This window comes from Salmo salar, chromosome 18 (assembly GCF_965601325.2).
Source record: "Salmo salar chromosome 18, fSalSal1, whole genome shotgun sequence".
Lineage (NCBI taxonomy): Eukaryota > Metazoa > Chordata > Actinopteri > Salmoniformes > Salmonidae > Salmo > Salmo salar.
Genome location: NC_138308.1, coordinates 20,857,657 through 20,884,624, shown reverse-complemented (window position 1 = coordinate 20,884,624; position 26,968 = coordinate 20,857,657). Strand labels below are relative to the sequence as shown.

The window sequence follows — 26,968 nt, the reverse complement described above, 5'->3', positions numbered from 1 at the left end:
TAACCTGATTAGGGTGTCCACCCACGGTGCTCAGGATGACAGAAATCACATTTAGATGATGGTAATTTATATTAACAGAACATGCAAGTCGAGAATGCAACGATGTGCGGTCTTTACATCATTCTGATGCGCACTTTGAAGGTGTTAGAATAACTGTCCACATTTACATTAGCCAACAAGATGAGTAACAAACAGCAAAATCACTAGCCTATGTCAATCTACTATCCCCCATAGTAGAAAAGTTTACCGAATCTATTGGTCAGTTTGTTTCGAGAAAGAAATGGCCTATTCCAAACAGACCCTGGAACAGTCGTGCGACGACAACCAGTAGACCAGTCGCTACGTAAAATAAAATGTAACATAACGTTGAAAAGCAATGAGTCTGATGCCACAGATCAGAACATTCAGCTTAAAATATTTCTTCACATTATCAGCTTAGCAATGTGCACAAGTCAGTAGGCTACGGGTGAATGTTCGTTCCATAATGCAGTTATTGGGAAAGCGCACTGCACATGCGAGCGGCACCATGTGACAGAGATGGAAAATATCAATTTGAAATTTAAAGAGGGGAGATCTAATAAGAAACAACTAACATGGGTTGCTAATACTGTATGAGTAGAATTGTGCGTTTGGCTACTGGATAATGAAAGAAAGTTTATAAAAGAATTGCCTCCGTGGATATGGTCTGATTTTGGCTAGGCTACTTTGAATCAAGGTAAGACATGCCTCCATAATGTGTAGTAAAACATTCAGGTTTCAACCAATGAAGTATATGTTTTTAAAAATGCATACTGCCTCCAGCTCATTGCAAAGTGGGGTGTGACCCGCTGATGGAGCCTGCCTTCCGTTGCCTATGCATTTGCTGTTTGAGTTGCTGTAGCAGCAGCTCTCGCGTGGTCTGACAGATTTTCCACTCAAAGGCTCTGTATCTGTATGATGTACGCGTGACAAATAAGATGCATAACGAGTATACTGTTCACGAGCTAATTTAATTTAGCTAAATTATGCAAATTACCTATAGACCGATAAGCGTGACCGGTCAAATGTACAGCCTTATTCTAAAATATATCTATTTTTTTTTTTAATCCTCAAGAATCTACACAAAATACCCCATAATGACAAATCGAAAACAGTTTTCTTTTACTTTTTTGCTCATTTATATATATTATTTATTTATTTTACATTATACCTTATTTACATAAGTATTCAGACCCTTTGCTATAAGACTCGAAATTGAGCTCAAGGGCATCCTGTTTCCATTGATCATCCTTGAGATGTTTCTACAACTTGATTGGAGTCCACCTGTGGTACATTCAATTGATTGGACATGATTTGGAAAGGCACACACCTGTCTATATAAGGTCCCACAGTTGACAGTGCATGTCAGAGCAGAAACCAATCCATGAAGTCAAAGGAATTGTCCGTAGAGCTCCGAGACAGTATTGTGTAGAGGCATAGATCTGGGTTATGGTACCAAAACATTTCTGAAGAGTGGAAGGTCCCCAAGAAGACAGTGGCCTCCATCATTCTTAAATCGAAGAAGTTTGGAATCACCAAGACTCTTCCTAGAGTTGGCCGCCCGGCCAAACTGAGCAATCGGGGGAGAAGGGCCTTGGTCAAGGAGGTGACCAAGAACCCGATGGTCACTCTGACATAGCTCTAGAGTTCCTCTGTCCTTCCAGAAGGACAACCATCTCTGCAACACTCCACCAATCAGGCTTTTATGGTAGAGTGGCCAGATGGAAGCCACTCCTCGGGTAAAAGGCACATGACAGCCCACTTGGAGTTTGCCAAAATACTGGTAAGAATAAGAAATAAAAGTAACAAGTAATTAAAATGCAGGGCAACAAGATTCTCTGTTCAGATGAAACCAAGATTGAACTATTTGGCCTGAATGCCAAGCATCACTTCTGGAGGAAACCTGGCTCAATTCCTACGGTGAAGCATGGTGGTGGCAGCATCATGCTGTGGGGATGTTTTTCAACGCGGCAGGGACTGGACTAGTCAGGATCGAGGCAAAGATGAACGGAGAAAAGTAGAGAGAGATCCTTGATGAAAACCTGCTCCAGAGTGCTCAGGACCTCCGACTGGGACAAAGGTTCACCTTCCAACAGGACAATGACCCTAAGCACACAGCCAAGACAATGCAGAAGTGGCTTCGGAACAAGTCTCTGAATGTCCTTGAGTGGCTCAGCAAGTGCCCGGACATGAACCCGATCGAACATCTCTGGAGAGACCTGAAAATAGCTGTGCAGCGACGTTCACCATCCAGCCTGACAGAGCTTGAGGATCTACAGAGAAAATTGAGAAACTCCCCAAGTACAGGTGTGCCAAGCTTGTAGCGTCATACCCAAGCAGAATCGAGGCTGTAATCGCTGCCAAAGGTGCTTCAAGAAAGTACTGAGTAAAGGGTCTGAATAATTATGTAAATATCATATTTCCTCTTTTCTTTTCTTTTCATTTCTAAAATCCTGTTTTTCCTTTGTCATTATGGGGTATTTATTATATGTAGATTGATCGGGGGGGGACGACTACTTAATACATTTTAGAATAAGGCCTATCAAAATGTTGAAAAAGTTAAGGGGTCTGAATACTTTCCAAAGGCACTGTATTTACATCGACTCGTATTTCCATCAATGAATAGGCTAAAAAGTATGATTTCGCTATTGGGAATTGGTTTCTTCTTTTCCCGGACAAATGTCCGGAGACAATTTTCTTCATTCTCTTTTAAAAAAAAATACTGGCCAAAAGCCGGCTATTACCGGCTAACTTAAACCCTGACACACACGTTCACATACTAAAACAACCTCTCTTTTCTCTGGTTCTCCAGGATGGCTCCAGAGGTGGTGATGTGTGAGACGTCTAAGGACCGTCCGTATGACTACAAGGCTGACATCTGGTCCCTGGGGGTCACCCTGATTGAGCTGGCACAGATAGAACCTCCTAACCACGAGATGAACCCCATGAGAGTCCTGCTGAGAATAGCCAAGGCCGATCCGCCCACACTCATGCAGCCTTCACGCTGGTGAGAGTGTAGAAATATTTTATAGAGTGGGAGTGGTGATGGAATGAGTCAGGACTGGTGTCGTAGAAACAGACCCTAGACCAGGTGATGAAACATAGTGAATTGTATGGGGCGGCAGGTAGCCTAGTGGTTAGAGAGTTGGACTAGTAACCGAAAGGTTGCAAGATCGAATCCCCGAGCTGACAAGGTAAAAAAAAATCTGTCGTTCTGCCCCTGAACAAGGCAGTTAACCCACTGTTCCTAGGCCGTCATTGAAAATAAGAATTTGTTCTTAAATAAAGGTAAAATAAAAAGTAGTCTTAAATATGTTTCCCCCTCTGTTTGGCAGGTCACCAGAGTTTAATGACTTTCTGAGGAAGGCACTGGATAAGAATGTGGACCGTAGGTGGTGCACAGCCCAGCTCTTGCAGGTGAACGACTCGATAACCTGCATATCGAACGACATGTCCGATAACCTGCATATTTAAAGAATATGAAAAAAATTGTTTCCAAGCCTTCTTTCCCTCTATTGTCACATGCGAACAACAAACATCTGGAATACCCCACCCTAACACCTAATTTAAATGATGTCACACGTATGCTCCTGTATTGACTACATATTGTGGGATAATTTACTACCTTGTATTAATTGTATAGTGTTTCCCCACCACAGCATCCCTTTGTTAGCAGTGTAGTTGACAACAAACCTCTGAGAGAACTGATTGCTGAGGCCAATGCTGACGTCTTAGAGGAGATAGAAGAAGGCAAAGAGGAAGATGAAGAAGAAGAGACAGAAGCAACTCTGGTATGTAGTATACCGCACTGTTTTCATCATCTGTTATGGAATAGTGTCATACAATGTCATAAAAGGTCAAAAAGTCTCACAGCGTTGATTGACCATGTGTTGTTTCTGTGAAGGTGGTGCCCGGACATAAGCGAGCGCCATCAGACACCAGCATGGCCAGCTCTGAGGATGAGAAGCTCTCAGAGACCACCTCTACACTGGACTCGGTCACAGAGAAGACAGAGCCTGAGACTGCAGAGGACAAGGCCAGTGATAAGCTGTCTGACGAGGGCCTTGGGACCAGCGTGGGCGACAGGGCAGAGGTTGAGAAACTGAACGAGGTGTCTGATGCCAGTAATGAGGACTTAGTCGATGGACAGGTGAAGCCCATGGAGCCCAAACCAGAGGAAAGCCCTGCTGGAAAGCCTGAGGAGATTCCTGACTGTCAGATCACCATTGTGCCAGAAGCACCATCAGACACACAGGAGAGTGTGATTGTGAGTGAGGAGACAGGGGAAGAGGAGAAAGTAGAGGATGGACCTCCACAAGTATTCCCGAAGGAAAGAGTAGAAGTAGAGGAGAAGAAGACAGAGGAGGAGGAGGTGAAGAAGGAACCAATCAAAGAGGAGCCAGAGGTGATTCTCCAGCCTCCCACCAAATTCACCGATCCAGGGGACCAGCCGAGGAGTGCTTTAGAGGAGCCTGGCGCCGTACTGACAGAGGTCAATGCTAAACCAGAGGAGACTGAGAAGGAGACGCTCGTTGAGGAGATGACAGAGGAGGTTAAACCAGAGGCTGATGGGGTCACAGACATAAACACAGACACCGACTTGAATGAAGACACAGACAACACAGAATCGGACGTCAACACAGACGCAGAGGTAGACGCAGCTGAGGGCTCCACAGAGGTCTCTGCAGACACAGAAGCCCAAAGAGACAATAATGTAATACCGGTGGTGATTCTTGAGGAGGGGACAACAGACGAGAGGGAGGAGAAGCCACCAGCTGAGGAAGCTCCATCCCAGGATGCCGTTTCGGAGTCAAAGACCGACCAGGAAAGCACTCCTGTTAAGTCTAAGCCGGATGTGGAGAAGGATTCTGACTCTGGGAGCAGCTCTGCAGCCGATAGCAACAGCATGGACCTCAACCTGTCCATCTCCAGTTTCCTGTCCAAAAAGGCTGAGGCGGGATCTGTGTCCATACAGGTAACAAGGCGGAAGGACCAATGATGACAAATGTGTCCCATATAGAGAATGTACACAGTGTCATTCAAGTGAACATCCTATTTAAGGGGCCAACATATGCACTTCAATTCAGACATTACGTAAAACAAAATCATTTTCTCCACAGGACACGAGACGGCAGAAGAAGACTCTGAAGAAGACCCGTAAGTTCATGGTAGACGGAGTGGAGGTCAGTGTGACCACATCAAAGATAGTCACCGATAACGACACCAAAAACGAGGAGATGAGATTCCTGAGGTAGGTCTCTCCTCTCTGCCGTGACTAAATATGGCATGTGACCCATTTTGAAGCCCTGCCATAAATAATTGTCATTCATTGCTCAGTTTCCTGGCTTTTACAACTCCAAGATTGATGAACAATGATGATGGGTAGACTTTTATGGTCTATTTTGGCCTCTGTATGTTTTAAAAAGCAGTGAAAAAAATACTCCATCTCAAATGTCGTCTGTTGTTCCTCTGTTGGTGTCTTGAGTTGAGAGCTGGGCTCATTCCATTTTGACTCCATTTCGAGTCAAATCAGGAAATTAATCAGTCACCTTACTCACCTATGGACAGATTCCGTGCCCCTCCCGGGAGTGAAATATAATACGTTATTATTCATTTGTTGAAGGTGGAAATCTGTTGAGTCCAAATGTGAAGTGTTGTTGTTGTGTGCTGTCAGGCGCCAGGAGCTGAGAGAGCTGCGTCTGCTGCAGAAGGAGGAGCATAGAGCCCAGCAGGCGCTCAGCGACAAGCTGCAGCAGCAGAGAGAACAGATCTACCGCCGCTTTGAGCAGGAGATGACTGTAAGTCACCAATCCTGGTGCATCTATCTGTGTATGCTGTTGTTGTTGTTGTCTAGGGATGTCCCCTTGGAAACCAGGTGATTCATATCAATGGGTTTTTATCCCGCACACATATTTAGATAGAAATGAATAACAAAATGAGTAACTGTTATTCCTTCTGGAAATGTTCGAATCATTTAATAATATACATCCCTCCGAGTCCTTTCACTGATGTGAAAGGGTGTCTGGTAAAAGCAATACAATAAGAAACCTTGTTTTTCAGAATCTGTTGTGAATGTATTGTAATGTTTTAAAAAATTGTATAAGTGCCTTCATTTTGCTGGACCCCAGGGAGAGTATGGGGATCCATGAGAAATATAATCAAAAGATGCATTTGCCATTCCACTGAGGATAGGCGTTTGTCTTGGTGAAGGCCTGATCTTACTAATCCCATGTGGGTTCCTTCAGGGTAAGAAGCGTCAGTACGACCAGGAGGTGGAGAATCTGGAGAAGAAACAGAAGCAGACCATCGAGCGGCTGGAGCAGGACCATACCAACCGGCTGAGGGACGAGGCAAAGCGCATCAAGGCCGAGCAGGACAAGGAGCTCTCCAAGTTCCAGAACATGCTCAAGAACCGCAAGAAGGAGGTAAGGGGCCGTGGGTCATGTGGGGCTGTGCATGTGCAATGCATCAAACTCTTGTCATGATTGGAAAGTGCATGAGACTGTTGGGGACTGGGGCTTACTTACCGGAGCTGGTGTGCTGATATCTAAATAAACTCCCATTTGCTTTGCTGTTGATACCTTCCTTACATTTGGGTATAATTTATAAAGGGTTTATAAGTGGTTTATAAACTGTTTATTATAGTCTATAGCCGTAATAAGCCCGTATCATGCCTTTTTCAGGATTTTTTGGGGATGCAACAGGGTGATTCTCTGCTCAACAGCTTTGGCATGCAACACTATCCAAAAGGACAGTGGTGTTGCTGTATTTCCTGGTACTAGTCATGCATACAATGTGCATTTTTTATTTCATGCCATGGATGTGAAAATGATGTGGCTTCTTTTGCTAAGTTCTATAAATGATGCATTCTCTGTTCTGTCTAGAGTACAGGCAATGTAGCTTAGCTTTACTGTGGCTCTAATGTCTGCTGCTCTTATAGCCCCATTAGCTATCTGGGAAGCTTTAAATATTCTACGAGGTTGGTGAAGTGTTCTCAGGCCACTCTCGTAGCCAAGCCTATCTAACTCTGTGATGGTGGTTATTTCACACATGCATGGCAATCCTACACACCTGATTAGACTGACCGCTCTCGCTGCTCAACTGAACATAGCAACTACTTTCAACCTATACAGGATCTGCACTGGCTCTTGGAATGAATCTTTAGAATCCATATTTCTTTCTGGCATAGTTGTTTTATATATTGTTAAATTTCATATTGTATTATATGACTATTTATATTGTATTATAAGTTATATTAGTCCATAAATATATTTGACTGTACTGTATTTATGTGTAAGTAACCATGTCGCTTGTGTGAGTGAGTGTGTGTGTGTGAGTTGGGTTGGTGATGGGATGGCAGATTTTGGGAAACTAATTTTGTTAAAGGCTCATAGGATTACATCTTTGATGAAACACTTCAATGGCCTTGTGAAGTATTGTAGCAGTTTAGGTCTTTTCCTATTGGGGGTTTTCTTACTGACCAGTGATCCCAAGATTGATGCACATTCAAAAACCAAGCTGTCCCAAGAGAATGTCTTGACAAAAAAAAAAAAATGTGGTCAGGAGAAACCTCTGGAAATTATTTCGGTGCCATGTCTCAACAAAACTGCCTTAGCTGTCTGTGGTCAAAACCAAAAAGATATTTTACAGACTGGATTAGTAGTGTGCACCTTCTTTTGAGATCACTGTGTAAGCATTCTGTACGTAAGATTAAATCTCTCTAAAGGACTTGCATGGTGGGAAGGTAACACTAGGGAATTATTCCAGACAAGCTTGTTTTCCTATTTAACACTGCAAGCTGATTTAATCATACAAGTATCAAGTCAAATCTGACAACAGAAACTAATCAAATCTAATCACTCAAACACTGGAAACATTTCTTCTGGATACTCTACTAATCAAACAAAGCAAAACATTTCCTCATTAAATCGACCACCGACCCCTTGGAGATCTGGCATGGAGACGCTATCAATCAAACCAGGGTTTGTGGATATCTAAAGTAATTCATCAGGTCCTTGCATGACTTTTCCAAAGTTATTATGGCTGCCGTGCATAGCTGTCCAGGAAACTACAACTCCCAGTTTTCCCACACTATAGGTGAAACAGGAAGTTGAACACTCACCCAAATTCATGAGGAGAGAGCTCATGAAACTCTTAAAGGAAGATCTATCTCTCATTCAGACTGCAAAGGTAAATGTTAACTTGCTCACTCACTCACTGACTCACACACTTTCTCAAATCTTGTCCCACAAATACACCCCTCTTCAAATGTCTCTGGGCGTTGTTGAGGACAAGATCTCATCCCCCTTGTTCTTCTTTTTCCCCTCTATTTTTAAAATGATTGTTTTCGGGAGTTGGTTAGCTCAGTTCTTTACCTGACCATCAAAGAAGGAGCAAATCAGAAAGGTAGCATGGAAGTTTAACACAGTGTTGTATTGATCGCTGGAATAGAAGTGTGACTAGTAGTTCCTACTGCATAGGCAACTCAATCTGACCACGCATGAATAGGACAACAACGACACTAACCCGTCCTGTATTCTTTATGCATATGAATAACCTGAAATGAATTAACTTCGTCCTCCTACTGCCCATGCGCCTCACTCCTGCTTTAGCCCACCCCTAAAACAGAAAAAGGTTTAGAAACTCCGGGAGAGTGTGTCTGGTGTGTGCGTGTGGTTGTTCCTGTGACTTTGTGTGTTGACTGGATTGTCTTTGTGTTTCTCAGCCTGTGTCGTGGTGAGTGTCTGTCTTTGTGTGCGGGTGTGTTTCTCAGCCTGTGTCTGTCGGTCTTTGTGTGTCTTTGTGTGTGTGTGGTGTGTGTGTGTGTGTGTGTGTGTGTGTGTGTGTTTTCCTCAGCCTGCTGTGTGTAGCGTGTGCTCTCTCCCTGATCTGGATGAGTGCGCTGTGTGCTCTCCTCCACAGGGTGTGGCCCAGATTATGATACAGTCTTTTCAGTTGTCCTCATGTGCTCTCTTCAACGCTCAGATGCAGGATGTAAGTTGTCACCCCCCTCTCCGTCTCTACCGGCCTCCTGCTCACATGTGTATGTCTTCGTCAAAGTGTAAACCGATTGAGACTGCACATGCGAGCATTGTGGTGTCGCTGTATTGCAGTGTTGTCACTGTGTTGCTACGCTGGTACTTCTCCTTCTGTTTGATATCTCTTCTGCCGCGCACTGTTACTGTAGATGTGTCCTGTATGTTACGCCCCCACCTGTGACATCACACTCTGTTTGGGAGACTGCAACAGAGCTGAGCCTTTTTTTGTGGTGTGATCCAATGGAGAGTACTTTATGGTAACTCTAGGTTATGCTAACGCTCTTGGATTAAAACCTAATAAGTTAATATGTATAATATCGTAAATGTTATAGTAGTGTAGAAATATCAGAGAATGAATCATTGTTAAATCTGCAGTATGTAACTTTCTGGGCGACCCGACCAAATTCACATGGAAGTGTCAGTTACAGATCTGTCATTCTCGTTGAAAGCTTGTCTAAGAAGCGGTAGATCGGTTCTATGTGCGTTATTTCTGTGCTTCCGGTTCTTAAGTTTAGTTTTTGCGTCTTACTTTCGGTTTTGTACACCAGCTTCAAACAGCTCAAAATACAATATTTTTGGTTATGGAAAATATACTTCACTGCGGTTTAGATGGTACAATGATTCTCTACACTATACTTGCTTGTTTTGTCACAAACTGAAATTAGATATTACTATTATATCCAGTGAATCTTTAAACTTCATTTTCTACTAGAAAGCTTTTCCTCAGTGATGGCTTCAGACAATGACCAGGTCAATAACTTTGGTTTCATGTTTAATAGTCATGTAAACATACCCCTCAGAAACAATAACCAGATATATTATTTTACCGTAATGATGTTATGTATAATTTACTCTTTCTGTGAATGTCAATTTGGATGTCGTCATACATGGAAACTGTGGATCTCGACTGGGTTGTTAAATGTTTTTCTCTCTTTCCATCCATTCCTCAAATGTTGGCTCATTCCCATGACTTCTGACTGTCTTTTTGCCCCACTGACTGCGGTCAATGATGTGCTTCTTCTTTGGAGTGTAGTACTGTACTGTGTTGATCTCTAGTAGTGGTTGGCATGGTATTTATGAAAGTTCCTTCATGTAGTCTGCACTGTCCTGGCTGTCCCTGGTGTGTGATGCACAATAAACAAAATCACTCATGTTTGCCTCTTTCCTTCTCTCTCCCCTCTCTGTCGTCAACTCTTAACCCCCCGTCCTTTCTAAATGTTCCTTATCCCCATCCCAAATTTCTATACCTCACTCCCACCATTTGTCTGTTTTTACCCCACCATCTCCTGCATCCCTCCTCCACATGCCAATGTCTCATCCCTCCATCTTCTGTCAATGAACCACCATCTACCCACGTATTATCCTCTTATCACCCTCTGATACCTTCACCTTGCCCCACTTCCTCCCCTTATCCCTGCTCACTCCCTTTCTGTCCCCCATACCCTCTCTCTCTATCCCTTCTCTCCATCCTCAGGAGCAGGAGTTTCTGCAGAAGCAGCAGCAGGAGTTGGATGGAGCCCTGAAGAAGATCATCCAACAGCACAAACATGAGATCGCCACCATCGAGAGAGACTGCCTCAACCACAAACAACAGCTTATGAGAGGTGAGAGAGAGATTTACAGTACCATAGAGAGCTATAATACAGCAAACTTAACCACATACAACAGCTCGTGAGAGAGAGATTTACAGTACCAGAGAGAGCTGTGAAAACAGTGCAATCGGAAAGTATTCAGACTTCTTTCATTTTTCCACATCCACATGTTACGTTACAGCCTTATTTTAAAATTGATGAAATTGTTTTTGTCCTCATCAATCTACACACTATCCCATAATGACAAAGCAAAAACAGAATTTTTGAAATTTTTGCTAAACAAAAAACTATCACAGTTACAGAAGTATTCAGACCCTTTACTCAGTACTTTTGTTGAAGCACCTTTGGCAGAAATTACAACCTCAAGTCTTTTTTGGTATGACGCTACCAGCTTGGCACACCTGTATTTGGGGAGTTTCTCCCATTCTTCTCTGCAGATCCTCTCAAGCTCTGTCAGGTTGGATGGGGAGTGTCGCTACCCAGCTATTTTCAGGTCTCTCAAGAGGTGTTCGATCGGGTTCAAGTCCGGGCTCTGGCTGGGCCACTCAAGGACATTCAGAGACTTGTCCCCGAAGCCACTTCTACATTGTCTTGGCTGTGTGCTTAGGGTCGTTATCCTGTTGGAAGGTGAACCTTTGCCCCAGTCTGAGATCCTGAGCGCTCTGGAGCAGGTTTTCATCAAGGATCTCTCTGTAATTTGCTCTGTTCATCTTTCTCTCGATCCTGACAGTCCCTGCTGCTGAAAAATACCCCCACAGCATGATGCTTCCACCACCATGCTTCATCGTAGGGATGGTGCCAGGTTTCCTCCAGACATGACACTTGGCATTCAGGCCAAAGAGCTCAATCTTGGTTTCATCTGACCAGCGAATCTTGTTTCTCATGGTCTTGAGAGTCCTTTAGGTGCCTTTTGGCAAACTCCAAGCGGTCTATCATGTGCTTTTTACTGAGGAGTGTCTTTCTTCTGGCCAGTCTACCATAAAGGCCTGATTTGGTGGAGTGTTGCAGAGATGGTTGTCCTTCTGGAAGGTTCTCCCATCTCCACAGAGGAACTCTGGAGCTCTGTCAGAGTGACCATCGGGTTCTTGGTCACCTCCCTGACCAAGGCCCTTCTCACCCGATTGCTCAGTTTGGCTGGGTGGCCAGCTCTAGGAAGAGTCTTGGTGGTTCCAAACTTCTTCCATTTAAGAATGATGGAGGCCACTGTGTTCTTGGGTCTTTCAATGCTGCAGAAATGTTTTTGTACCCTTCCCCAGATCTGTGCCTCAACACTATCCTGTCTCGGAGCTCTACGGACAATTCCTTCGACCTCATGGCTTGGTTTTTGCTCTGACACTGTTAATTGTGGGACCTTATATAGACAGGTGTGTGCCTTTCCAAATCATGTCCAATCAATTGAATTTACCACAGGTGGACTCCAATCATCCCAAGGATGATCAATGAAAACAGGATACACCTTAGCTTAGTTTTGAGTCTCATAGCAAAGGGTCTGAATAGTTATGTAAAGGAATTTCTGTTTTTTCTTTTTTTTAATTAGCAAACATTTCTAAACCTAGTTTTCACGTTGTCGTTATGGTAGATTTATTTTTATTATTATTAATTTATCCAAAATGTAAAAGGGATTGGGGAATGAATACTTTCCGAATGCGCTTTTTAAACTTAACCAGATACAACAGCTCATGAGAGGTGAGGGAGAGATTTACAGTACCACAGAGTCTTATGAACACAGCAAACTTAGCCACATACAACAGCTTTGTGAAAAAAGACTTACCATAGACTACCATAAAGAGACTACCTAAGAGAGAGATCTCAATCATTTAACATGACTTCACCTTGGCTACCTCAATGGGTGAAGGCCTTCTGTTATATGAAGGATTTCATAGTGAAATAATGCTATTGTAAATGGTGAAGTTCTCAGTGGAGTGTTGTGTTATAACTTTCCCACCACAGTGATGCAATTTCCTGAATGACTTATTTGTGACCAGCCTGTCTTGCCAGATGGTGCTCTTTACCGGAAATGCTGCTTGCGTGTGTGTTGCGTTACCATCCCGCCTGAAGTGTCTCTGGTCTCCTCCCTCAGCTCGAGAGGCAGCCATGTGGGAGCTGGAAGAGCGCCATCTGCAGGAGAAGCACCAGCTGCTCAAGCAGCAGCTCAAAGACCAGTACTTCATGCAGAGACACCAGCTGCTCAAGAGACATGAGAAGGTAAGGGCTCTGGGACCTACTGAACAGCTCTGGTGAAGTACAATCCAGTATTGGTATTATCTACATCAGGTAATCTGGACTGAGGGTAGACTGTGAGGTGCATTACATTTTGACATTAATGGGTGATTTGAAAGTGTGCTGAAAGGTGAGAGCTCTCATTTCAATGCATTTTATTGTGGATCCAGATAAAGTATTGAATGGACACTCTTACTGACATTTGTGGCTGCTTCTCGTGATGTATTGTTGTCTTTAACTTCTTGCTGTTGTCTGTGCCCAATAATGTTTGTACCGTGTTTTGTGCTGCTACCATGTTATGCTGCTGCCATGTTGTCATGTGGTGTTGCTGCCATACTATGTTGTTGTCTTAGGTCTCTCTTTATGTAGTTTTGTGGTGTCTCTTGTCGTGACGTGTGTTTTGTCGAATTGATTTATTTTTTATCCTCGCGGGAGGCCTTTTGCCTTTTGGTAGGCCGCCATTGCATATAAGAATTTGTTCTTAACTGACTTCCCTAGTTAAATAAAGGTTACTGATTGAAATGTGTCATGTAGGAAATGGAGCAGATGCAGCGCTACAACCAGCGTCTGATTGAGGAGATAAAGAACAGACAGGCCCAGGAGAGAGGTCGTCTGCCGAAGATCCAGCGGGGCGATGCCAAGACACGCATGGCCATGTTCAAGAAGAGCCTCCGCATCACCTCTGCACCTGGCACCCCGGAGCAGGAAAGGGAGAAGATCAAACAGGTATTTTATAGTGTGTACACACACAGTTATTCTTTTTATTCAACAGAATAATGTGAGGTGTGTGTTTTTGTTCCAGTTTGCAGCCCAGGAGGAGAAGAGGCAGAAGAACGAGAGACTCCATCAACATCAGAAACATGAGAACCAGATGAGAGACCTGCAGCTGCAGTGTGACTCCAACATCAGAGAGCTGCAGCAGCTTCAGGTACACACACACACACACACACACACACACACACACACACACACACACACACACACACACATACACACACTTACCCCTACACACACTCATACACTGTGGTTTCATTGAGTTATTATGTGGGTTAATTGGGTATGTTATACAATGAAACCCAATGAGCAAAGCTAGATAGTAGGTATTTGGCACTCAAGCATAACAAACATAATCTGGGGTTTACACATAGACTATATAGATGGCGCTGAAAGACATGGCCGCCTTGTTTCATGCTCCTAAGCAACTTTGCAGTATTATAGATTTTTAAATGTTATTGCTCACGCTATTAGCCCAGAATGTTCTTTGCATTATTACATACAGAGAAACGGAAACTCAACAGCATTTCGACCAGGTATAACGACTTTCCTGAATTGGATCCTTCGTTCGTACCTTCCAAGGCAATTTAACTTATCCCAGAGGCTGCTCCAAGACGCCGCCGGCGAAGAGGTATTCGGAGGGGACTTTTAGTCCGACTCAGGAGGCGTACACACCTTCCACCGCTTCCGAGTATATTACTCGCTTGTTCTGTCCCTGGACAATAAAGTTGACGAGCTCAGGGCAATGGTCTCCTTCCAGAGAGACATACTCTGTTTCATGAAATCATGGCTCTCTCCGGATGTACTGTCCCCATCCATACCACCAGCTGGGTTTTCAATACATTTTGCGGATAGGAATAAACAACTCTCCGGGAAGAAGAAAGGCGGAGGTGTATGTTTCATGATTAACTACTCATGGTGTGATTGTGGTAACGTGCAGGAACTCAAGTCCATTTGTTCACTCGACCTAGAATACCTCAGAATCAAATGCAGACGGCATTACCTCCCTAGATAATTTTCTTCGGTTATCGTCACAGCTATGTATATTCCCCCTCAAGCCGATACTACGACAGCTGTCAAGGAACTACACTGGACCTTATGCAGTTTCTAGTTTGCACATCTGAGGAAAACGCTACCGAAGTTCTATCAACACATCGCCTGCAGTACTCGCGCTTCAAAAACTCTCAACCATTGTTTCTCCCCCTTCCGGGATGGCTACAAGGCCCTCCCTTCGGCAAATCAGATCACGACTCCATTTTGCTCAGGAAGTACCTGTGCTGAGGTCTATTCAACGCTGGTCTGACCAATCAGAATCCATGCTTCAAGACTGTTTCGATCACGCGGACTGGGACATGTTCCGGGTTGCCTCTGAGAATAACAGTGACGTATACACTGACATGGTGACTGAGTTCATCAGGAAGTGTACAGGCGATGTTGTTCCCATTGTGATGATTAAAACCTATTCAAACCAAAAACCGTGGTTAGATGGCAGCAATCGCGCAAAACTGAAAGTGGGACCACCGCATTTAACCACAGCAAGGTGACTGGGAATATGATTGCATACAAACAGTCCAGTTATGCCCCCCGTAAGGCAATCAAACAGGCAAAACGTCAGTACAGAAACAAAGTGGAATCGCAATTGAACGGCTCAGACACGAGATGTATGTGGCAGGGACTCCAGACAATCACGAATTATAAAGGGAAAACCAGCCACGTCGTGGACACTGACATCTTTATCCATTACAAACCAAACATCTTTGCCCGCTTTGAGGATAACACAGTGCTGCTGACACGGGCCGCTACAGAGGACTGTGAGATCTCGTTCTCCGTGTCCAATATGAGTACAGGCCCAGACAGCATCCCGAGCCGGGTCCTCCGAGTATGCGCAGACCTGCTGGCTGGAGTGGTTACGAACATATTCAATCTCTCCCTATCCAATTCTGCTGTCCTCACTTGCTTCAAGATGTACACCATTGTTCCTGTACCCAAGAAAGCGAAGGTAACTGAACTAAATGACGATCGCCCCGTAGCACTCACTTCTGTCATCATGAATGCTTTGAGAGGCTAGTTAAGGATCATATCCCGTCCACCTTACTCGACACCCACTGCAATTTGCATACCGCCCCAATAGATCCATAGATGATGCCATCGCACTGCACACTGCCCTATCCTATCAGGACAAGAGGAATACCTATGTAAGAATGCTGTTCATTGACTATAGCTCAGCCTTCAACACCGTAATCACCTCCATTCTCATCATTAGGCTTGGGGCCCTGGGTCTGTACCCCGCCCTGTGCAACTGGGTCCTAGACTTCCTGACTGGCCACCCCCAGGTGGTGAACGTATGCAACAATACCTGCACTATGCTGATCCTCAACACAGGGGCCCCACAGCGGTGCATGCTCAGTCCCCTCCTGTACTCCCTGTTTACCCATGACTGCGTGGCCATGCATGCTTCCATATCAAGTTTGCAGACAACTTTGTAGTCCACAATCAGCTCCTTGGTCTTGATCACGTTGAGGGAGAGGTTGTTGTCCTGGCACCACACGGTCAGGTCTCTGACCTCCTCCCAATAGGCTGTCTCGTTGTTGTCAGTGATCAGGCCTACCACTCTTGTGTCATCGGCAAACTTATTGAAGGTGTTGGAGTCGTGCCTGGCTGTGCAGTCATGAGTGAACAGGGAGTATAGGAGGGGACTGAGCACGCACCCCTGACATGCCCCTGTGTTGAGGATCAGTGTGGCGGATGTGTTGTTGTCTACTCTTACCACCTGGGGGCAGCGCGTCAGGAAGTCCAAGATCCAGTTGCAGAGGGAGGTGTTTAGTCCCAGGGTCTTTAGCTTAGTGATGAGCTTTGAGGGCACTATGGTGGGAGGGAAACGGCAGTGTGGAGTGCAATAGAGATTGCATCATCTGTGGATCTGTTAGGGCTGTATGCAAATTGGAGTGGGTCTAGGGTTTCTGGGATAATGGTGTTTATGTGAGCCATGACCAGCCTTTCAAAGTACTTCATGGCTACAGACGTGAGTGCTACTGGCCGGAGTCATTTAGGCAGGTTACCTTAGTGTTCTTGGGCACAGGGACTATAGTGGTCTGCTTGAAACATGTTGAAAATGTCAGTGAAGACACTTGCTAGTTGGTCAGCGCATGCTTTGAGTATACGTCCTGGTAATCCGTCTGGCCCTGCGGCCTTGTGAATATTGACCTGTTTAACCTCTCTGGGCTAGGCGGGACGAATTCGTCCCACCTACGTAACAGCCACTTGAAGCCTGTGGCACGATTTTCAAAACCTTAAAAATCCTATTACTTCAATTTCTCAAACATATGACTATTTTACAGCTATTTAAAGACGAGATTCTCGTTAATCTAACCACACTGTCCGATTTCAAAAAGGCTTTACAACGAAAGCAAAACATTAGATTATGTCAGCAGAGTACCAAGCCAGAAATAATCAGACACCCATTTTTCAAGCTAGCATATAATGTCACAAAAACCCAGAAGACAGCTAAATGCAGCACTAACCTTTGATGATCTTCATCAGATGACAACCCTAGGACATTATGTTATACAATACATGCATGTTTTGTTCAATCAAGTTCATATTTATATCAAAAAACAGCTTTTTACATTAGCATGTGACGTTCAGAACTAGCATACCCCCCGCAAACTTCCGGGGAATTCGCTAACATTTTACTAAATTACTCACGATAAACGTTCACAAAAAGCATAACAATTATAGATACAGACCTCCTCTATGCACTCGATATGTCCGATTTTAAAATAGCTTTTTGGTGAAAGCACATTTTGCAATATTCTAAGTACATAGCCCAGGCATCACGGGCTAGCTATTTAGACACCCGGCAAGTTTAGCACTCACCATAATCATATTTACTATTATAAAAGTTTGATTACCTTTTGTTGTCTTCGTCAGAATGCACTCCCAGGACTGCTACTTCAATAACAAATGTTGGTTTGGTCCAAAATAATCCAGCGTTATATCCGAATAGCGGCGTTTTGTTCGTGCGTTCCAGACACTATCCGAAATGGTAAAGAAGGGTCGTGCGCATGGCGCAATTCGTGACAAAAAAATTCTAAATATTCCATTACCGTACTTCGAAGCATGTCAACCGCTGTTTAAAATCAATTTTTATGCCATTTTTCTCGTAGAAAAGCGATAATATTCCGACCGGGAATCTCCTTTTCGGCAAACAGAGGAAAAAATCACAAAGACGGGGGCGGTCAGGTCACGCGCCTAAGCCCAGAGTCCCTTGATCGGCCACTTGAGAAAGGCGATAATGTGTTTCAGCCTGGGGCTGGGATGACGACATTCAGGTTTTTCCCGGGCTCTGAGCGCCTATGGACGACGTAGGAAGTGTCACGTTAGAGCAGAGATCCTTAGTAAAAGATAGAGATGGAAAAGAAGTTCAAGAAATGGTCAGACAGGCCACTTCCTGTAAAGGAATCTCTCAGGTTTTGACCTGCCATTTGAGTTCTGTTATACTCACAGACACCATTCAAACAGTTTTAGAAACTTTAAGGTGTTTTCTATCCATATGTAATAAGTATATGCATATTCTAGTTACTGGGTAGGAGTGGTAACCAGATTAAATCGGGTATGTTTTTTATCCAGCCGTGTCAATACTGCCCTCTAGCCCTAACAGGTTAAAGGCTGCGGAGAGCTTGATGACACAGCCGTCCAGAACAGTTGATGCTCTCATGCATGTTTCAGTGCTACTTGCCTCGAAGCGAGCATAGAAGTCATTTAGCTCATCTGGTAGGCTCGTGTCACTGGGCAGCTCTCGGCTGTGCTTCCCTTTGTAGTCTGTAATAGTTTGCAAGCCCTGCCACATCCGACGAGCATCGGAGCCGGTGTGGTTCGTCGGAGGGCATAGCGGAATTTCCCGCTCACTTTAGCTCAGTGTGGATGTTGCCTGTAATCCATGGCTTCTGGTTGGGGTATGTATGTACAGTCACTGTGGGGATGACGTCATCAATGCACTTATTGATGAAGCCAGTGACTGATGTGGTGTACTCCTCAATGCCATCGGAAGAATCCCGGAACATGTTCCAGTCTGTGCTAGCAAAACAGTCCTGTAGCTTAGCATCTGCTTCATCTGACTTTTTTTTTATTGACCGAGTCACGGGTGCTTCCTGCTTTAATATTTGCTTGTAAGCAGGAATCAGGAGGATAGAATTATGGCCAGATTTGCCAAATGGATGGCGAGGGAGAGCTTTGTACGCGTCTCTGTGTGTGGAGTAAAGGTGGTCTAGAGTTTTTTTTTCCCCTCTGGTTGCTCATTTAACATGCTGGTGGAAATTTGGTAAAACGGATTTAAGTTTCCCTGCATTAAAATCCCCAGCCACTAGGACCGGTACAAATTCCCTAATTTCTAGACCTCAACTGAATCTGGTAATGAATGGTGTGGCTGTTGAACAAGTTGAGGAAACTAAATTACTTTAGATTGTAAACTGTCACGGTCAACATATAGATTCATGGGTGTGAAGATGGGGAGAGTTCTGTCTGTAATAAAGAGATGTTCTGCTTTTCTGACACCACACTCCACAAAGCAGGTCCTGCAGGCTCTAATTGTATCTTATCTTGATTATTGTCCAGTCATATGGTCAAGTGCTGCAACGAAAGACCTAGTTAAGCTGCAGCTGGCCCAGAACAGAGCGACACATCTTGCTCTTCATTATCAGAGGGCTGATATGAATACTATGCATGCCAGTCTCTCTTGGCTGATTTGAGGAAAGACTGACTGCATCACTTCTTGTTTTTATAAGAAACGTGTTGGAAATGCCAAATATTTTGCATAGTCAACTTACACACAGCTGACACACACACTTACCCCAGCAGACATGACACTAGGGGTCTTTCACGGTCCCCAGGTCCAGAACAAATTCAAGGAAACGTACAGTATTTAAAAAAAAATGTATTTCACCTTTATTTAACCAGTTAGGCTAGTTGAGAACAAGTTCTCATTTACAACTGCGAGCTGGCCAAGATAAAGCAAAGCAGTGCGACACAAACAACAACAACAGAGTTACACATGGAATAAACAAACAAACAGTCAATAATACAATAGAAAAAGTCTATATACAATTATACAGAGCCATGAGTGCATGGAACCCCCTTCCATCTCATATTGTGCAAGTGAACAGCAAAACAAATAAAGCAACACCTCATGGCACAACGTGTCTCCCCCGTGACCTACTAGTTGTGTGTATGTATTGACATGTACAGTATGTGTAACTGATAGATGCACACTACATGTTAATGTTTTTAAATGTATGTCAATTGTAAAGTGTTTTGTCTGTCTTTTTCGTTATGTGTCGGACCCCAGTTTAGACTAGCTGTCGCCATTGGTGTCGGCTAATGGGGATCCTAATTAATTCAATAAATATAATCAAATCATAGAGAATAAATAACGGGGACTCTATGTAATGATAAATCAAATTGTATTAGTCACATGCGCCGAATACAACAGGTGTAGACCTTACAGTGAAATGCTTACTTATGAGCCCCTAACCAACAATGCAGTTGAAAAAAAATGCAAATAGTATGAGTAGCCATTTGATTTGATGTTCAGGAGTCTTATGGCTTTGGGGTAGAAGCTGTTTAGAAGCCTCTAGGACCTAGACTTGGCGCTCCGGTACCGCTTGCCATGTAGTGGCAGAGAGAACAGTCTATGATTAGGGTGGCTGGAGTCTTTGAGAATTTTTAGGGCCTTCCTCTGACACCGCCTGGTATAGAGGTCCTAGATGGCAGGAAGCTTGGCCCCAGTGATGTACTGGGCCGTTCGCACTACCCTCTGTAGTGCCTTGCAGTCGGAGGCCGAGCAGTTGCCGTACCAGGCAGTGATGCAACCAGTCAGGATGCTCTCGATGGTGCAGCTGTAGAACCTTTTGAGGATCTGAGGACCCATGCCAAATCTTTTCAGTCTCCTGAGGGGGAATAGGTTTTGCCGTGCCCTCTTTACGACCGTCTTGGTGTGCTTGGACCATGTTAGTTCGTTGGTGATGTGGACACCAAGGAACTTCAAGCTCTCAACCTGCTCCACTGCAGCCCCATCGATGAGAAAGGGGGCATGCTCGGTCCTCTTTTTCCTGTAGTCCACAATCATCTCCTTTGTCTTGATCACGTTGAGGGAGAGGTTGTCGTCATGAGCATCCGTCAAATGGCTGCATCAAACCAACCTTTGCCCATCCACTCTGTTGCCTCAGCTCTTGTATCATGGACTATTCAGTCAGAAGAGAAATTGGTGGAAAATATATATTATGACACTAACACAGCTCACAGCATTACTACGAATTTCCATTCCCATCTAATCCGTATTTTTTGGTGATGTGTTGTAACTGTATGGGAACTGACTGGGGTACGGTGCTTTCGGAAAGTTTTCAGACCCCTTGACTTTTCCAAACATTTTTACGATACAGCCTTATTCTAAAATGTATTAAATAAAACATTTTCCTCATCAATCTACACACAATACCCCATCATGACAAAAGGAAAACAGGTTTTTTAAATCTTTGCAAATGTATTAAAAATATTTTAAAAAACGGATACCTTATTTACATAGGTATTCAGACCATTTGCAATGAGACTCGAAATTGAGCTCAGGTGCATCTTGTTTCCATTGATCATCCTCCCGACCAAACTGAGAGAAATCGGGGGAGAAGGGCTTTGGTCAGGGAGGTGACCAAGAAGCTGATGGTCAGTCAGACAGAGCTCCATAGTTCCTCTGTGGAGATGGGAGAACCTTCCAGAAGGACAACCATCTCTGCAGCACTCCTCCAATCAGGCCTTTATGGTGGAGTGGCCAGACGGAAGCCACTCCTCAGTAAAAGGCACATGACATTCCGCTTGAAGTTTGCCAAAAGGCACCTAAAGGACTCTCAGACCATGAGAAACAAGATTCTCTGGTCTGATGAAACCAAGATTGAACTCTTTGGCCTGAATGCCAAGCGCCACATCTGGAGGAAACCTGGCACCATCACTACGGTGAAGCACGGTGGTGGCGGCATCAAAAGACGTTTTAATCAGTTTTAGAATAAAGCTGTAAGGTAACAAAATGTAGAAAAAGTCAGGGGTCTCAATACTTTCTGAATGCACTGTAAAATAAAGGAGCTTGTGGTAACTCCAAAGTGTCATGCACTGGCGCACACACAAGCAATGTCTTAGCACCATGGACACCTACCACGGACAAACCCATGGGTCAAACGCTAGGTAAAACGGATAGCTGATCACCGGTTTCAGCACCATGGCTGCTGAACAGCGCAGCTCACAGCTCAGAATGGGGTGAATCCTAAATTCCACCAATGATGAAGGCCTGCTGATAGACATTCTGGCATGTTTTGCTATTGTCCTTTCCTTAAAACAAGAATTGTGATCTAATAGGTCAACTCCTTTTAAGGTAGCCTAGCGGTTAAGAGCATTGGGTCGGTAACTGAAAGGTCACTGGTTCGAATCCCTGAGCTAGCAAGGTGGGAAAATCTGCTTTTCTGCCCTTGAGCAAGGCAGGTAACCCCCAACAACTACTACTCCCAGGGCGCCGATGACGTGGACGTTGATTAAGGCAGCTCCCCGCACTTCTCTGATTCAGAAGGGTTGGGTTAAATGCGGAAGACCCATTTCGGTTGAATGCATCGTTTTTTAACTGACTAGGCATCCCCATTCCCCATCATGTATGTAGGTAGCTCCAGTAGGTCACCCTGTTCCTGCTGTTGTGTGTTTCAGAATGAGAAGTGCCATCTCCTGATTGAACACGAGACTCAGAAGCTGAAGGAGCTCGATGAAGAGCACAGCCAGGAGCTGCAGGAGTGGAGGGAGAAACTACGGCCCAGGAAGAAGGTGAAAGAGAAAGACATATCCATGTTTACAACCCTCTTATGTTATCCTCCTTTAAAGTTTCATGCTGCGTTGCGATTCTCCCAAAATGCACTTGCATGGATGTAACAATGCTGGAAACTTCCTCTAGCCATTGATTACACCAATCCATTGCTTTGACTCCATGACTGGGAGTTTGTAAGTGCACAGTGTGGAGAATCAGGACACAGCCGGTCAGCCTCAGTGTAAGCTGTTGATTTGGATGTTTGAGTCTGTTGTCTTTCCTCTTCTGGCACATGTAGGCCTTGGAGGAGGAATTCACACGCAAGCTCCAGGAGCAGGAGGTCTTTTTCAAGATGAGCGGGGAGTCGGAATGCCTTAACCCCACAACCCAGAGCCGAGTGTCCAAGTTCTACCCCATCCCTAGTGTGCACAACTCTGGTTTATAGCCCTCCTCAGCACAGGAACATACTGGCTGGGCTCATAGACTGTGTCCCCATGGTGGTGGGGAGGACCTCAGCCCGGTTGTTATCTGGAAACTAGCGTTGGTCTATTGTGGATCTTAGGCTAGTGTGATGTCTTCACACAACCATGCACATACACTAATGTTCAAAAGTTTGGGGTCACTTAGAAATGTCCTTGTTTTTGAAAGAAAAGCAAAATGTCCATTAAAATAACATCAAATTGATCAGAAATACAGTGTAGACATTAATGTTGTAAATAACTGTTGTAGCTGGAAACGGCAGATTCTTTTTTTAATGGAATATCTACATAGGCCTACAGAGGCCCATTATCAACAACCATCACTCCTGTGTTCCAATGGCACATTGTATTAGCTAATCCAAGTTTATCATTTTAAAAGGCTAATTGATAATAAGGTTAGCACAGCTGAAAACTGTTGTACTGATAAAGAAGAAATAAAACTGGCCTTCTTTAGACTATTTAAGTATCTTCAGCATCAGCATTTGTGGGTTCGATTACAGGCTCAAAATGGCCAGAAACAAAGACCTTTCTCCTGAAACTCGTCAGTCTATTCTTGTTCTGAGAAAATGAAGTCTATTGCATGCGAGAAATTGCCAAGAAACTGAAGATCTCATACAACGCTGTGTCCTACTCCCTTCACAGAACAGCGCAAACTGGCACTAACCAGAATAGAAAGAGTGGGAGGCCCCTGTGCACAACTGAGAAAGAGGACAAGGACATTAGAGTACTTCATTTCTCAGAACAAGAATAGGCTGCCGAGTTTCAGAAGAAGGTCTTTGTTTCTGGCCATTTTGAGACTGTTATCAAACCTACAAATGCGGATGCTCCAGATACTCAACTAGTCTAAAGGAGGCCAGTTTTATTGCTTCTTTAATCAGTACAACAGCTTTCAGCTGTGCTAACATAATTGCAAAAGGGTTTTCTAATGATCAATTAGCCTTTAAAAATGATAAACTTGGATTAGCTAACACAATGTGCCGTTGGTTGCTGATAATGGGCCTCTGTACGCCTATATACATATTCCATAAAACAACCTGCCGTTTCCAGCTACAATAGTCATTTACAACATTAACAATGTCTACACTGTATTTCTGATCAATTTGATGTTCTTTTAAAGGACAGGAAATGTGCTTTTCTTTCAAAAACATGGACATTTCTAAGTGACCCCAAACTTTTGAACAGTAGTGTACATATGCAAGAGCACACACTTATGTCTACACTCTCACACACACACACACACACACAGCAGTGTCAGCTGTCATATAGAGGGATGCAATCACAACACTTTCCTTTTCAAGCCTTTATTTTCTCCTTCCCCCTTACGATTTCACCCTTATCAGCTCCAAGGAAAATGTTGTCAAAGGTGACATTTGCACTTTTCTGAGCATGGTTATGTTTTACCACTTTTAAAGTAGCTCAGGCAAATTTCAAACCAATTGCAAGTACCAGGTTTATAAAGAACCCAGTGCCTAAATGAATTGACATAGTGATCCTGCTTTTCTCCAGACTTGCTCTCTTACCTGCTGCCCAGTGCTCCCCTGAGGCCTTTTGCACTAAAATGGCTGGAAATTTGTACAAACCATGAAATACCATCAAACCTTTATTTTTTAGTAATCCATATAAGCTGGTGCTTGAGTTAATTCTAAGGTCATTGATTGATATCTGTTAATAAATAAAAGTCATTTTTTGGTAAATCGTGAAGTGCTCATTCACGTGATGTACTATGTATGGAGTTGTGATTTATTTTAGATACTGTGCTGTTGAATCAATCATATCAAACTGTCCTGTATATTACAACAAATGTTCCCACTTTCTCCATATTGTAATCACTTGATAGTTTTTGTTAGACTTCTGGGTTGTCATCATGTCAGTCACCTTTCCTGTTAAAAATCGACACAGCTTATTGTCTTTTGGATATACTTTCAACACATTATTTTGGATGTGGCAGACATACATATTATTACGCTGAAAGGAATGTAAGCCGCTGATCATAATTTTGCACTGTTTTATGTGAACTGAGAATATGCAGTAATGGACTGTTATGTATGTACAGTGAGCTCTAAAAGTATTGGGACAGTGACAAAAAAAATTGGGGGGGGGGGCTCTGTACTCCAGCACTTTGGATTTTACATGATACTTTAACCTCATAGTCATTGTATCATTTCAAATACAGAGTACAGAGCCAAAACAACAAAAAATGTGTCACTGTCCCAATACTTTTGGAGCTCACTGTGTCTTACAGTCAGTAAAAAAATGAGGGTCTACTTGGATTAGTTCTATTTTCAAATGACTTTTTGCCGCCTCTACCCGAATCTATTTTATTTTCAAATGAACTGAATCATTCAAAGCAGTGGCGCCTTGCATTTTGTTCTGTATTTATACTTTTATTTTCAATTTGAAATATGTCCTTACTATTTTACTGGGTTGGGGTCAATTCTAATATAATTTGAAATTCCAATAAATTGTTTGAATTCACTCATGAAGTGGAGAATTTAATTAAATTCTCATTTTTAAAAAGTCTTCAAGCTATGGAATTGAACTGGAATTAGACTGTTTGGACTTTTTGAATTGGAATTGTAAAAACATGTAATCTTTGGAATAAAATGTGTACATTTCCCAGTTAATAAAATTAATGCACATAGTATCAAACATTGACTGTATGATTTGTTTTTAATCATTTCAACTTGTATTTCTATATTTCCAGTATAGCTAGGCTGTCTGAACAGTGATATGGTCAGCCTGAAAGCCTGAGGGAACTGAATTACAATTGTAATTTGTTGAATTGTTGCGATAATATTGATTTGAATGGAATTATCTCTGAAATTAAAGATTGATCTGGAACTTGAATTTAATTAAATGGAATTTACAGGGAGAGAGATTTGAATTGAATTTCTGGAATTGACCTCAACCCTGCTATTTTATGATTGCCAATTTTCTAAATATATATATACATGTTGTATCAATGTACATCTCAATATAGTCTTTGGACATCGTTTTTGGATGGACAATATGAGATCTGTAAATGGAAGTCATTATACTGTCCTAATTAGTTGATTCATATAAGAATGTATGTACTGTATGTATTTATAATATGGACAAAGTACTGCTGACCCCTTCAAGTGTTGAGTCCCCTTGACATGATGGCAAGCACTCTATAACAAACATATTCTTATAGCATGTCATGGTTTGTGTATGACATCCTAATAAAACATAGATGGCATGCAAAGGGTCAATGCTGTTATTTTATCACAATGACATCACGTCTTGAATTCTGGATTTGTATTTAGATTGTGGGTAATATTACCCATAATGCACATTAGGTTCAGGCCATAGAGCTAGATGGGGGTTTCATCTTTGTATCTGGACCATTACAGCATCTGTGACAGCATGGGCAGCGCAATTGAGGCAATATCCATTTTGAAGTAGTCCATTTTCTTCTTCACGATTGGCTGATCCCTCCTGATGACCCGGGTGAGACATGATTCGAACAAGGTCACCAGGAGGGTTCAGCCACCCAGTTGACTACATTAAGATGGTGGAAGCCCTCAATGGCGCTGCACATGCTAAAACAACATTTTGACCACCAGAGGACTCTAATTCTATATGGTTCAGGCATTATCATATTTCTATTTTCTTTGTTTTACAAGCAGTTACTTTTTCAAATACCTACAAAGACAAAAGTATTGCAAGTAATTGGATATTGAAAATCAACAGGGGTTGATTTAATATATAGCCCGTCATGAGCCTATTGTTGTTGCATTTAGATGTAATGTGGGACATCTTATCATCCTGAATAAACATATGCATTTTTGAGGTCAGGTAAACTGTATATAAGATGTTTGTTAATGGACATTTGTGCTGTAAATAAAACAATAATTATGTTAAACTGTGTTCTTGTTTGTTCTTACTAATAGTATTTATTGTTATTTGTAGAATTTACTTCAAGGTACAAAAAGCTGGTCAACATCAACATGACAAGAGTCCATTTCAGTGCAGTTTTTTTTCTCCACACAAAAT

The 26,968-nt window shown here is 43.2% G+C and overlaps 1 protein-coding gene across 3 annotated transcripts in view; it reads left to right on the top strand.

Moving 5' to 3' along the window:
• The window catches only part of slka (STE20-like kinase a), a 39,604-nt gene extending 12,767 nt beyond the window's left edge, over positions 1-26,837 (top strand). Inside the window, exons 6-19 of one of the 3 annotated variants that reach the window (XM_014154658.3) lie at positions 2,831-3,025; positions 3,354-3,435; positions 3,678-3,809; positions 3,923-4,993; positions 5,139-5,269; positions 5,693-5,816; positions 6,264-6,443; positions 8,941-9,012; positions 10,531-10,660; positions 12,729-12,853; positions 13,403-13,594; positions 13,671-13,796; positions 22,379-22,492; positions 22,771-26,837. In XM_014154658.3, the coding sequence (XP_014010133.1) occupies positions 2,831-3,025; positions 3,354-3,435; positions 3,678-3,809; positions 3,923-4,993; positions 5,139-5,269; positions 5,693-5,816; positions 6,264-6,443; positions 8,941-9,012; positions 10,531-10,660; positions 12,729-12,853; positions 13,403-13,594; positions 13,671-13,796; positions 22,379-22,492; positions 22,771-22,917 (2,821 nt within the window). In that variant the 3' untranslated portion in view covers positions 22,918-26,837. Of the gene's footprint in view, positions 1-2,830; positions 3,026-3,353; positions 3,436-3,677; positions 3,810-3,922; positions 4,994-5,138; positions 5,270-5,692; positions 5,817-6,263; positions 6,444-8,115; positions 8,209-8,940; positions 9,013-10,530; positions 10,661-12,728; positions 12,854-13,402; positions 13,595-13,670; positions 13,797-22,378; positions 22,493-22,770 lie in introns of all 3 variants that reach the window. The other 2 variants (XM_014154657.3, XM_014154659.3) reach the window with 2 other exon arrangements.
• Positions 26,838-26,968: the final 131 nt, after the last annotated feature.